Source organism: Rhyacophila brunnea, unplaced genomic scaffold (genome assembly GCF_057557595.1).
Source record: "Rhyacophila brunnea isolate RB1 unplaced genomic scaffold, BYU_Rbru_1.0 scaffold_24, whole genome shotgun sequence".
Classification (NCBI taxonomy): domain Eukaryota; kingdom Metazoa; phylum Arthropoda; class Insecta; order Trichoptera; family Rhyacophilidae; genus Rhyacophila; species Rhyacophila brunnea.
Window position 1 is genome coordinate 1,591,793 of NW_028232904.1, and position 14,772 is coordinate 1,606,564.

A 14,772-nucleotide genomic window follows, 5' to 3' on the forward strand; every position below is an offset into this window, starting at 1 on the left:
TTAATGTCCAAATTCTTTGTCTTAAAACAACTTACAAACATTCATAAATAATACAGTATTTCGACCATATAAATAATAATAATAAATAAATATAAATACTGTTTATTTGCTACGTAATTATTAATATATTAATTTTTTTATTGTATCCCCACTTATAAAAAAAAAAACGAAGGCCGCTGTATTGTCATACATGGTGACACTACTATTTTTCACATGGCAGCCCTGTTGTTGATCAATCACATATGTTACCATGGTTACAGTAGTTTATTTTGATTGATAAAATATTTTTATTGTTGATTTATAACACAATTCAATACCTCCGACGAAACATTTTTTTATAAATAATCTATAGAATGTGTCAAACTTTCCTGTTATATAATTTCTGCACAAGTTTTTGAATAAAATTAGGAACATTGAACAAAATATTCTGCGATAAGTTGACGTTTCAAAAAATAAAAAGTAAACAATATGTCTTTCAGCGAAATGTTGGAAAAAAGAGGATGGGGCGACGGAACATTCTTACCTGTCGCTAATGAAGAAAACAAAACACTTCAAATATTATTACATGCCAGGTTCGTGTTAATATTCAAGTTTATTCTCTTCTTCCGTTCTTCCTGTCGCTGCAAAGCTATGTGGTATTTTGTATATCCATTATCCGCCTCCATCTAGATCTGTCAAAAGAAGTTTTCTTCCAGTTTTGAGCTATAAAGGGCCCCATCCATTAAGTACGGGTTTGACCAGCTTTTCGTTTGCCTTCTGGCTTCCTTAATGACAGTTTTTATTTGTCATTAGTGTCTCATCCATCTCCATACGCAACTCAATATTGGAATTGAAAAGAAGAAATATGTCTGTCTACCAGTGGCGAAGGCTGGATGTAGGCTCTGGAGATTCGACATAAATAGTGCAAATTAAACATTGTCAGTCACATTTGTTTTCATTGAACTAAGAATACAATTATTGCAGATGGTATTGGTTTAGTTTTTAAATTTCAATTAGACCCTGCCTAAAAATATTCTTCTTCCTATCTATAAAATATATAAAATTATGCCATTAGATCATACAATATATTATTTTATCTATTATGGTTTGGTAGGCAGGGTTTAATTGAATTTTAAAAATCATTTGCAATTTATATTCTTCGTTTAACACAATGACATTAATATGGACGAACCATCTGGGAAAAAAAATGACACTCACTTTTATGTCGGGTCTGCCGAATGGCATAATCTGTTCTAACGCCATTACAATAAAGGTGATATTGCTATAAATTCCCGATGCCCTTTGTCGGGTCTGCCGAATGGTTCGGTTCGAACGGGTTCGCTTAAATGAACATTGACACTAGAAACACTGTTCTAACGCCATTACAATAAAGGTGATATTGCTATAAATTCCCGATGCGTGGTATCGCATAATGGAAATTGCGTGACGTCTAGTTATACATGTGCGAATATCGCTATGCCCGAATTGACTTGCTAGCTACTGTATTGACTATTGAGTGAGTTGTCCATTAATAATGTCATTGGCTTAACATAAACAATTAAGTTTGACTGACAAAGTGTACACAACTTTTGTCGGATTTCCACAGTCTACATCCACAATGATGGTTTGGATTAGACAGGGTTTAATTGAATTTTGTTGAGAGTGTTAATTAACTCATTCACTGCGGACCAGTTAATTCAGTGACGTCCCGTGGGGGTAGGCAGATTGAGCGTCACTTGGGGGCGGCAGTTACCTGAAGAGCGGCAAATCGAGGAGAATCATTAGGTATATATAGAAATAGCTACCCAAACTTAGTAATAACGGAAATATCTTTTCATTTTAAAAATTAGTTCACTGGTTAGAAACAAAGTGTATTAATTACTATAAAAGATTTAACAGGTCTTTAATTTTTTGTCAGGTTTGCGATGTATAGTTTACTTCCGTTGTCCTTGGACGTGGCGTCCTTGGTGAGCAACAATGCCATGCGTAGATTTGCGAATTGCCTTTGAATTATAGATGGTACATACTTACCTAATTTAAAATTTATCCAAATATTTTTGCCCGTCACTCGTGAGTTTTGGAAGTTGTTACATGTATTTTAAAATGAACCTATCGGAAACTGTGGACTCGCAATATTTGTCTATTGAAGCAGAGATGGCATTTAAGTGATTTATATAATCATATAGGTATGATAAATGATGAAGATTTAGTGGTATAGGACTTGTTAGTAATGTATCCATGCAACACATTTCTTAGATATTGGTGTCACGAAAGGATGATAAAAAATACGGTATAAAAAATGGGGCGGCATTTTGTCTTGGGACGTCACTGAGTTAACTTAATAACTTACATATTACAACTAAATAAATATAAAAAAAACATATTTAAACTTAATTACCACATTTAAATAACATACTAATTATATATAATGCCGACACGGCAGCCGTGTCGTCAGCGCTGTATGAGTTAATAGCAGTGGCACAGGGTGGAGGTCATCAAATCATAATATAAGTATAATTTTAGATATTTTATTGATACAAGAATATTTTTTATTTATTATAATATGTTTGGTTTAGGCATTTCTAAATGAATTTAAAAAAACTAACCAACACAATTTGTTATAATACGTATTCTTAATTCATCAAAAACAAATAAGTATTTTTGTTGGATCGCCCGTAGCATACCTAAACTATTATGCAATTTGTAATTGTCAATGAAAATATATAAGTATGACTGACAAAGCTAAGTTTGCACTATTTATGTCGTATCCAGCCTATCTCCACCCTTCGCCACTGTTACCTCTGCACTATGATCATGGCCCCCACATTCTGAAGCGGGCCCCCAGGCCAGGATCTTTCGCTAAGGTTAAAGGCGGTCTGACATTCTACAGTGGCGTTTTCCAAATAAAATTCAGTGTATTTTAACACATTGAATAATGAAGTTATCAACTATCAACATATAACAACCAAAAATTGCATTGCATAACCATATATTTTAAAATGGTAATGACTTCAATAGCGCGCAGGCGACTTTTTTTACTATTAGAGCAAATTTAAGATGTGTGTTTATCTCATTTACCTGGTCAACCTGCCACGCCGGGCCCCCCCCCCCTGAGCATGGGCCCCTAGGCTGGAGCCCTGTCAGCCCCCCCTTTGTAGGGGCCATGACCATGATCCACAAAGCTTACCTACTTCCAATAGTCACTCTTCGTCACTGGTCAGTAGTAATGTCCTAAACAACCTCAACGTTTCGTGTTCTCAGGATTCAGTATATTCAATCATTAATCTGTTTTTTTTTATCATTCAGAACTAAGGATTTAGAAAAACTCCGATCAGAGACCAGTGTTCAAGATGTCAAACAAAAGGAATTCAGTCAACATAAGAAGAATCTTCAGTGGGAGCACCAGGAGAATATGGTTGGTCTTTTACTTGACTTTGGTAATCCAAGTTGTAAATATTAATCATTATTCCCTGCCGACAAGGCTTCACAGTTGTTTATATCAATCGTTAGGTATTAAACATGAGGAAGATGGTAGAAAACACTGTATAAAATGAGGTGAGAAGTCAGTACTGGGTGGCTATATGCTTCACCCACTGTCCTACTAGATCAGCGCATCTATTCTATACACAAGACTGCTTTCGGCCACTAGAACAGCTATCTAGGGTAGGAAAGTATCAAAATATTAGCACTTATTGTAACAATTACAATACGTAGTTGTAATTGTTACAATAAGTGCTATGTTTTAACAGCACCTCTCTTGGCTATGATAAATTTCAGAGTGAGATAGTCAGTTTTGACTGTTTAGACGCTGAACTTAGTGTAACTGTTACAATAAGTGTTAATATTTCGATCCTTTCCTACCCTAGTTAGCTGCGGTAGCGGGCCGAAAGCAGTCTTGTGTATAAAATAGATGCGCAGGGGTTTTTAACTATTAATTAAATCACAATTTTTTAACATAATATCGTCGCCTGAAAAGCAAATGGGCACTTGTGCAAAAATAGAGTTTTGAGAAAAACACATTTTAAGTTTTTTTTGATTGAAAAGAAATCGTGTGGAGGTTATTTCCTAATATTTTGAAATGAAATTCAGAGCACAGGTGAATTATTATACTCAAAGATTGAAATGCAATTTATAATTTGTTTTTATTTTTCTATATTTTGTGAAGATTCTCATCACGAGGACCTTTTTTCTGCAACAAAATCTTTTTTTTTTTGTACAAAGGCCTTTACACATTTTAAAATAATTACACATAGTACCCTTTTTTGTATTATTTTTGTATCCACTCCACATATACTGGCAAAATCATGTACATGTTACGTTTTTATTATACGTTAATTGAAGATTAGTTTATAAATACACAAGTGACCTTTATTTTCTTTCGTAGATTGTGATTTCATGGATTTAGCTCCACAAATGTGATTTTGCCTATAATGTAGAGAAAAACCTTTCAAGTCACTATGCTTTTGAAAGTAACAGGTTCACACTATTCAGAATTCGCTAAAACTTATCGTGGCAACTCCCTACATAGGTACAATATTTTTATGAATCACTATCTGGCTTAGATGGTACTTCTGTATCAAGGCCTGAACAAATATTAACCATAGGTGCGAATGAGAAAGCATTCAGTATGTTTATATTCTCCACAATGTGCGTTAGAGTAAGGCTACGGCTGAAATAAATATTTTTTGTACACGTCGCCGGTAAATATTGGTTTGGATGACTCCTGTCATTCAAAAACTGCGAGCACGTATTGCTGAGATTTATTGTTTTGGTTTTAAATATAAAGTTAGTGGTAATTATTTTTAGTTATTTTAGTAGAACATATGGTTAACTATGGTGTGTTTAAATTTGGTAGCCGTACTGAGAAGCAACATGATGGTACTATAACGTTTCATGGTTAAGTTAATAATAATAAAATTGAGGTTCTACTGTGCGTTATACGCAAGAAACACGGCTTTATATAGCTGAACAATACACACTCTCTTTATATTATTACTCTGAGTTTTGTATAGTGACATAACCTGACTATATTATGACTTCTGTTGAAGTGTATGGGAAGGAATAAGTGATACTTGAGTCGTATAGTATCAAAAGTAGAACTGTCGCATATATGTCGAAATTGAACTAAGTATGCCACATTATTCTTCGGATCATAATGTATGACTAGCAATATAATATTCGAATTAAAATCATATCTGTGTGGTATAAAATCGTGAAAGAAAATAGGGCTTGGTATCAAAGTTAGAACTGTTCACGTCTTTGGAAACACAAGTAGAACTGTTCGGTTTCGACCAATCACAGAGTTGCCCTAAGTGACGTCACAATATGCCCGCTCATACATATCGTTCAGTTGTGACTGTTGACATGCCGTGTTTAAAGTTGAGTTTTTTATGGTTTTTTTTTACCAAAACATATAAATACTGATGGCTAGTCCCCTCATGGAGTACCAACCAACACCAGTAATAATAAACAAAGGTCGCAAGAGTAGCATAAATTCTGAAAAATGACAGGCAAAAATCGAGAAAGTTGGCAGGTCAGTGCGTGTAAAATCCATAGGCGTATCTACATCAAATGTTTTGAAAATATTACTTATTAAATATTTTAATTTTATTTTATTTATCCAAGCTTAAACTATTTCAAAAATATAGTGCTAATTCTTTTTCATCCTCGGACGAATGAAACCTCAGTTGAAAATTTTCCTATAAGGATAAACCACTCCTGATTCATTAAATAAAGTGGATTTTAGTACAATTGTTTTTATGAAATTTTATTTATATTATTAAAACTAGATTAAAACAATGTCCCCCCTCTCCACCAACAAGAATAGTTTCTACAATTATTTGGATTGTTTTTGTTCAATTTTTGTTTGTGTTCTTAAATCTTTTATTTATTTTCTGTGAATTGCTTATTTCATTCCTTTTTTCTTATCGATGACATATTAAGTTTTCTGAGTCCAAAAAAAATATGAAGCGTTCAAAACGCTAGGGGAATGTTTTAGTCCAGGTAGAGAATTTATATCGATCAAACTACGGGAAACTAAATAATATTATATAAGAAAAATAATAACATTGATACGATTCGTCCATTTACAGTTGCAAAAAGTTTGCCAAGTGAAAGAAGTTTTTGAATAAATTATTAACTAAGCATTATGGGCCACAATGGTAAACTTTACATAGGTACTCTCCAATTCGATAAAAAAAATCATTTGATGAAAATAACTCCCGGAATAATTTACGAGATTCGGGGGACGTGAACTTAGGTGAAATACAAGATGACATTCTAAATGAACTTATAGTATACACATTGGAAAATATGTCCTATTTTCTTTATTATAAAATATGTCATACAATAATATCTCTGTCTCCCTGTATGTTTATGGTTTCATGTTATTTTCTTAATACCCACAATATTTAATCAATTTAAAATTAAAGTACTATAAATTTTATGTAGGTACCTATTAAAATTGAAATCAATAAATAAAAAAATACGTTATTTTTATTATAATGATGTACTGCACTGGTAAATTTGAACTACTTCTTAGTGACGTCATCCACAATTGTTTGGGATCAAATACAGAACGTTACACAACCTTGGTAACAAAGACAGAACTGTATACTATGTGAGTATCAAATGTAGCACTCTTCACTTTTAAAACATCTATATTTCATTATTTACAACAATCAGAATTCTGACATACGTAAATTCTGTTGTGTATTTTTAATTTCTAAAAGTAGAAAAATATTTTATGCTTTTATAAAACTCAAAAATCCAACAAAGCGTTTTTCGTCATTTTCTCGAAACGATGAATAGTGCACAGTTCTACATATGATTCTATACGACTCACTTATACTTTTGTATTTCCTCAAATCATCACCCCCGGTTCGGTCTATCGTCGATAATCCTTCTCAAATCTGAAATTCCTATGTTCGCGCATCCTAGAGACATCATCCAATCAACGAAATTTGGGTCTCCCAAACCTCCTCTGACCAGCCGGCTTACGTCAAAAAATTTCCAGACTGGTCGATTCAAGTCCTTTCATTGTAGATGACCAATTCATCTTAAATTTTAGTATTTCTAGCTCACAGATTTCGCGGTTGGGACGCGTGTGCGCTTTCAGTCTGAGAACTTCTGTGTAGGTACACATTGTGTAATACAAAATTTCATATTACTCTGTCTGGTATAGAAGTTTAATTTCTTCAATTATTTGTTATTTTTTAGCATCTGCTGGCCGTTTACAAGACGCAGGCAGACAACGAAGATCACTTGAGCAAAGTGGTGACCGGTGAAGTCTCCAGATTCTCCAAGGACATAGAAGCCGCCGAGAAGAAATATAAGGAAATCGATCAACGCGGTGAAAGAATTCAAGGTATAAAATTGTCAATTCTTACAGTACGTTCACACGGCGGTCCACCCTTGACAGATCGTAATTAATCACGATACGTCAATAGTGAATATAATGTTCACACGGCGTTTCGTACCAGATCGTGATTCTATGAGATCGAGACGTAAGGCGAATCGCAAAAAAACCATCCGTCAAAAAAAACGAATATAGTGTGAACTCGTTCATATGTTTTCAACGACGGATCCGTCTTTTTATCCGCATCCGCATTCGTGATGTGTTGACAAAACCGTATGTCGCGTTCAGACAGATACATCATTTTTCACGATTCGTAAAGCCGTAGGCGCATGTGAACTCGCTCTTAGGAGTTCTTACGACACTAAAAAAAATTAACGATTCGTTATAAATCACGATCCTGAAAAAAAGATGATACGTGACCGTGTGAACGGGCTGGTCCAATCCAGGGGATGCCTCCCAAAGTCTGTGAAATATTTTTAATGTACAACATTATAAGTAAGATGGAGTGGGAGGGGCTCCTAGCGAGACACGGTGATACAATAGGTGTTAACATTGTCAGCGACGGTCAATGACATATTAAATGGACAACTCACTTCATACCGGCGCGCACGAGAAATTGTGCATGAAAGTCATTCACAGATGTATAGGTAGATGTCACGTGACCTTATGACGTATCCATTTCCATTATGCGATACAAGCTTCGAGAATTTATAGTAATATAACCTTTATTGTAATGGCGTATTAGTGTCATGACTCATTGCGTTAGAAACAGATTCTCGGTTACTTACGACTTTTCGGAGATTAGACGCAAGTGAGCCCAACACATCACAGGCGACTGTCCAATGGTTTCTGTCATTCAATTGCATTGAATAAACATTATCTTAAAATGGCATTTTATAAATAATAAATAATACACATGAAAAGTGATATCCCATCTTTCTTGGAGTGTTTAGTAGATTTTTTTTACAATTTTTAACTAGGCACATTGGCATTTTGTAACACAATAATAACGGTGGAGTCGAAACCTGACGGTCAGAAATTTTGTATGGGCAGACCCAGCGGTGTCGCCAGACCGCATGCAAGCAGAATGTTCATTTGAGCATAGGATACCGATAATAAAATATGAATTTCGCCATCCGGCAGACCCGACACAAAGTGAGTGTCATTTTATTTTCTAGATGCTTCGTCCATATTAATGTCATTGGCGACGGTAGTGTCCATAGACAATAAACACATTATAGCACCTATACACATATATGGATTTACTGGCAGCAATGTGTATTTTAAACTATCGTGGCAATAACTGTTTACACGTAAAAGTCCTGACTGTCTTTCCAATTTCATTCTTCAAGAGTAAGCGAGACATTTTATGGTACTATTTGACAGGTCTTAAAAATCAGTTAACCTCAAAATGAGTCTCTCTGCAGTGTAGTTCGTTTTTTTGCCGGCAGGTTCGCCACTATCGGTCTACTGCGCAGGTGCAGATCGAAAAAACCAAACTGTCGCATGAAAATTCAGAAGCTTCCGAACTTTTTTGATTCATGCATGCAATCTTGTATGGCATTACGTGTTTACCCGTACATTTTCTTGTTATGGTTGCGATAATATGTACTATCAGCAGTAAATCTATACAGGTGTAAATGGAGTATTAGCCCTGCTTACTTCCTGTAGACAAGAAGAAATCTGTACATTTTAATCCTGAAGCAGTACCACTATGAACATCATCATTGGATCTAAGCCGCTTTCTGGATATTATCTCTACACCTACATATTGTGTGTTGTGGTTTTCAAGATTCCTTTATTTAGCCCAGTCCAGACATTTCAAGTTGCGTCGTAGAATTTTTTTTCTTTTCCGCGTTTCATCCATCGTAGTAACCTAGTTATCAGAAGCACTCTATCCAAAGATGTTGAAAAAACCTTTTTCTATAGAGATCATGTCAGATTTAGACTGTATTTCAGGATCATTTGAAGAGAATTTCACACTTCTACGATGACATTCCATTATAATTTTAATGACTGTTTGTTGAATAGGTGACATTGGCAGGGTGCTGCGAAGACTAGAAGTTCTCCGAGGGAGTGTGGGCAGCGAAAGAGGCGCTCTGGACGAATGGAGCAGTGCCTTGCAGCACCGAGAGGCCGATATCGATGCCCTCAATAAATTTAGCAAGGAGGACAATGCAAACATTGCCGTAAGTGGTGAACGCGCCTTTAAAATCAAAGACGATGAAATAAACCTTCTATTTATCAGCGGCGAGGGGGTGGAGGTAGGCTGTGAAGATTCAACATAAATAGTGCACATTAAACCTGGTCAGTCATACTTATTTGTTCTGACTGAACTAAGAATACAAATTGCTGATGTTGAGACTCTGCCTAAATTAAATCGAATAGGTATGCTTGGGCGATTCGAAAAAATAGTGCACACTTTTTCTTTTTTCTTCTTTCGACCATGTCCGATCCTTAGTTTTTATAATATTTCACCTTTATGTATTATTAAAACCAACGGTAAAAATTTTCAATATAATAATTTTTATTTTCACCATCAAATAGCAAATCTCGCACCACGCCACACTTGCTTCCATGGGATGTAGTACCGGACAGTTAATCATTTGATTATTTTGTTTGTAGGAATTGGAGAGAAGGCGTCAGCGTTTGAAGGTGGAGCATGACAAGAAGCACGAATTGCTGACGCAGCTCTGCAAGGACCTGTTGGCTGAAGAGAATTACGCCGAGACTATATCTCGTCAGGTATCGAAAGACCACTCGCATCGTTGCTCAATATATATTTTCGGGAGTCTTTGGCTTTAGGAATAAGTTCTTGTGAAACATAAAAAATTCAATATTTTCAGAGCACTTTATGAATATAAAACATCTAATGTTCTGGCTTGGTCTTGCACTACTTAAAAAGTTTTAATCTAGGTTGTTTTTTCTTCAAGACAACCGGATTCCGGCATCCTTGAACGTCATATGATCTGGGAAGATGCGATTGATGAGTGAGAGTGATTTTTGGAGCGCCAGGTGATGTGCATTTTTTTTTTGGTTTTTTCCGACCATGTCCGATCTTAATAGGATCTTATGGGCCTCCACGGGGTGGAGGTTTGTATTAACATATTTTTTTTTTACGAGAAATGGATGTCAGGCACTTGCTCAACCTGTTAGGTCCATACTCTGGCTCATACACAAATTGAAAAGTACTCGCCAGACCCAGGATTCGAACCTGGGACCCACGACGCCATAGGCCGACGCTTATAATGGACATGCCCCAAACAGTATATATATATATGACAGGGGATCACAGATGTTTTACGAGTAGGTAGTAGGCAGATATATTCAAAGGCAATGTGATGAAGTTGAAATGTTAGTTCTTTATACATTATTATATGTTTCAGATAGCCGATGCGCTTACGCAGAGAAGGAGCACGGTAGCGACATGGTCCGGAGCACTGGAGAACTTCAGGCAGAGAGACAAAGACATCGCCTACATGAAGGGGGTTAAGTAGCCACTTCTTCTTTTGGTGCCGTCATCTGACAAAGGTTGGCGACCGAATTGTAGTAAACCTCCCTATCCTGAGCAAGTCGTGTCAGATCCCCAATGCCATGGATATCGGGCCACTTCTAAGAGAATCTCCTGCTTTCAATTATAAGCTGGAGTACATAATACTTTTCATTGCGGAAACTATGGCCGAAGTATGCAGCCTTACTCTTGACTCATCTTAAATCATAGTATGTCAGTACAGCCGCATCTCGAAAGCCTTGTTTACTTTTACTGGTAGTATATTATATAAAATTATTTAAACATTATAACGAGCTGTGTTAAAGGTGTTGAAAAATACCTTCAAATATATGTAATAGATGGACCATAAATATATAAAATTGGTAACCGGGCAAAACAGAACATTAGGTTAGGTTAGGTTAGGTCATTATTTCATTGTACCTAGTCACCCAATCATTTTGAATTAGATAGAGATGAGATTAGGAATGCAGAAATTAGGTATATAATTTGATTTATTATGGCGTATTGAAAATCTGTGCTATTGAAAATCAATCAACATAATAGAGATAGAACAATTTCAATATTAAATTTATATTTTTCCTGAAAGGTCATAGTTATATTTATCGTTGTTCTGTTTTGTCACTGTTCTGTTTTGTCATGTTCTGTTTTGTCATTTTCTGTTTTGTCACTGTTCTGTTTTGTCATGGAACCATAAAATTGAAGCAAATAAAAAACCTCTGGTTTATTGATCCTTTACTTAGTAATAGTATGATTACTGGTCTATGGTCTACCTGCTACCGTGTCAAAGCAAACATTTTAATATAAAATTTAGCTATAAATACCTGCGGGAAGAGATACTCCCTTGTCAATTTTATGTAGGCAGCCAAAAGCGATACATTGACTATTATCTTTAAGATTAATAATCACATAAAACACCTAGTAATACGTAGGTCAGTAGCAAAGGATGAAGGTAGACTACGGAGATCCGTCATAAATAGTGAAAACTAAACTTTGTCAGTCATACTTATTTATTTTAACCGGTTCTATGCCTTGAGGCCGTGATCGACAGACCGCATATACAAATTTCGCGAGTTATCTCGTCCGAATTTAAACTAAAATTACTAGCCACTCTCGATTGATTTGCATAATCTAAAATAATAAACACACAGTGAGATCTGTTTGAATAATTATGAAATACTAAGCCACAAATTATCATTATTACAGCGATGTAATAATAGCTTCGCTCTACATTCGACGTGTGTCGCTAAAAATCTGCAGCCTATCAGATACTGCCAATGTAATATTAATTGAACTAAGAATACGAATTGCAGACAGTATTTGTTAGTTTTTAAAATTCAATTAGATGGAGGTACCTGTTATTAAACAATCATATTATGTAGAATCGTTCAATTTAAAAATCAAATTGTCTTGGAAATTCCTGATGTATATAAGCTCCTTCAAAAGTCTTTCAGCTGCACATTGTCCCTTAGATTTTAAATCACTGCACTACACTGCATATAGCCCTGTCAAAATAATTCATGGAAGGGATTTATGATATTAATGATATTATCGATGTTTCCAGGAGTTAGACGTGCTCCGGGAGTTGGCGAAGAAGAGAGCTGAATATTCGAAAGAGAGGCAAGACTTTCTGAAGACTCACATTGCAAACAATGCAGAGGTGGAGCAAGACCTGGTGGATGCCAAGGCGGAGCTGACCCGCGAGCGACAGAGAATCGTCAGCTTGGAGGAGACCACCAAAGCCATGGACAGCGAAGTTAGTCTGACTGTCTTAAAGTTAATTATCTTCTAAATAAGCTATGCTATGGAACCACAGATACACAACATCCGCCACAGGATCAATAACGCAGAAATTTATTCCAAACATAAACTGTGCCATCACTCTTGCCAGGAACTTAAAAATATCACACGAACTCACACAGATACTAACAGGCCACGGAGCGGTGCGAGCTTATCTAAAAAGATTTAAATTGAGGGATGATGACTGTTGTCCATGTGACGGCAACACATCTCAAACTGTGTGGCATGTCATCAATGACTGCCCTATACTAGAAAGGGAGCGATGGACTCTCAGGGCTCGATGTAGACAGCATAATTATGAAATTGACTTCCGAAAGTCTCACGAAGTACTAAGCAATAGAATAACTCAAGAACACTACACAAAATATTTAATCCTGGCCATAAAGAAAATTAAAGACATAAATGGAGGAACCTAATTAGCTCCACATCAATGCATCTAACCCACCCAACCACCTTGTACGAAAAAGCAAGGGCATGGTTATTAATATTAAAAAAAAAAAAATTATCTACTAAATCCAGTTTCAGAAAATGTGCCAAAGCTTGCAATGTTATTTTGTGTTTTTAACAGCCACGTGCTCGTCGTAGGTCAAAATTGAGTTTTTATCGTATTTTCAAACCATGATCCTGGACACTCCTTAAACGTTGTAGATAATCTATTTATATAATTTTGAAGCCTTATTATCCTTTATAGTTATTTTAAACATTTGATGACTGCATAAAGTATTTTTGTTACATAAAATAGTATTCTTTTAAACCTCTCGCTCTAATGTTTTAGAATATAGTCATATTTCGGTACATAACTGTGCAGTGGTGTTAAGATTTTTTACATTTATTAATTTTTAAACGCATTTATAAAACCATTAGTATAATTTATTACGAGATAATTTTTGTAAAATATTCACGATAAAAAATTATATTGATAATCTCTGTGATCCCAAATTTGACAAGAATTAGGCATTTTATTATTAAAAAAATCGGCAAGATTAACACATTTGAAGATGATTCTAAAGATACTTATTATAAGCTATGTCTTTGACCATTCAAGTGTGTAAACATCTTATGAATAATGATTGCTTTATAATAATTATTGACCTAAGAATAAGGTAGTGTTTTTTTGAAATACGCCATTTCTTTTGTCATTCCCCAGTGGTTAAACTACAACATACGGCCGTAGCCATAAATTGACAAACTATAATTGAAGTAGGGAGTAAAATGATATTGACGCGCGTGTTTGAACATGTACCGTTAAAAAAAAAAAAAAAAATTCGGTTAGGTACATGTTCAAACACGCGCGTTAACATAATTTTATTCCCTACTTTAATTATAGTTTGTCAATTTATGGCTACGGCCGTATGTTGTAGCTTAACCACTGGGGAATGCCAAAAGAAATGGCGTATTTAAAAAAAACACTACCTTATTCTTAGGTCAATAATTATTATAAAGCAATCATTATTCATAAGATGTTTACACACTTGAATGGTCAAAGACATAGCTTATAATAAGTATCTTTAGAATCATCTTCAAATGTGTTAATCTTGCCGATTTTTTTAATAATAAAATGCCTAATTCTTGTCAAATTTGGGATCACAGAGATTATCAATATAATTTTTTATCGTGAATATTTTACAAAAATTATCTCGTAATAAATTATACTAATGGTTTTATAAATGCGTTTAAAAATTAATAAATGTAAAAAATCTTAACACCACTGCACAGTTATGTACCGAAATATGACTATATTCTAAAACATTAGAGCGAGAGGTTTAAAAGAATACTATTTTATGTAACAAAAATACTTTATGCAGTCATCAAATGTTTAAAATAACTATAAAGGATAATAAGGCTTCAAAATTATATAAATAGATTATCTACAACGTTTAACCCTTTATAGGTCATAAGCGAAAAACGGATAGTTTTGAGACCGGCAACATTAAGGTCTATATTTCTATAATTTTACAAGTTATAAACACCCTTATGGGTTTTAATCATTCTCAGATAATGCACAGAGGTCTTGAATCTGACCAATCGCCCTGAAGTTTGCACATATTGAGTATATTACGAAAAATGTGTCCCGGTCAGTTATCTGACCGGTGTCCATTTAGCGACATGATAGCTGCCAGTTTTTCAA

The 14,772-nt window shown here is 35.0% G+C and overlaps 1 protein-coding gene across 1 annotated transcript in view; it reads left to right on the plus strand.

Moving 5' to 3' along the window:
* The first annotated feature begins 230 nt into the window (after positions 1–230).
* Ccdc39 (Coiled-coil domain containing protein 39) overlaps positions 231–14,772 on the plus strand; it is a 42,482-nt gene continuing 27,940 nt past the window's right edge. The window contains exons 1-7 of the mRNA XM_085951118.1: positions 231–572; positions 3,286–3,394; positions 7,198–7,345; positions 9,368–9,525; positions 9,962–10,081; positions 10,723–10,824; positions 12,409–12,600. Coding sequence (XP_085807244.1) covers positions 469–572; positions 3,286–3,394; positions 7,198–7,345; positions 9,368–9,525; positions 9,962–10,081; positions 10,723–10,824; positions 12,409–12,600 — 933 coding nt within the window. The 5' untranslated portion in view covers positions 231–468. The remainder of the gene's footprint in view (positions 573–3,285; positions 3,395–7,197; positions 7,346–9,367; positions 9,526–9,961; positions 10,082–10,722; positions 10,825–12,408; positions 12,601–14,772) is intronic.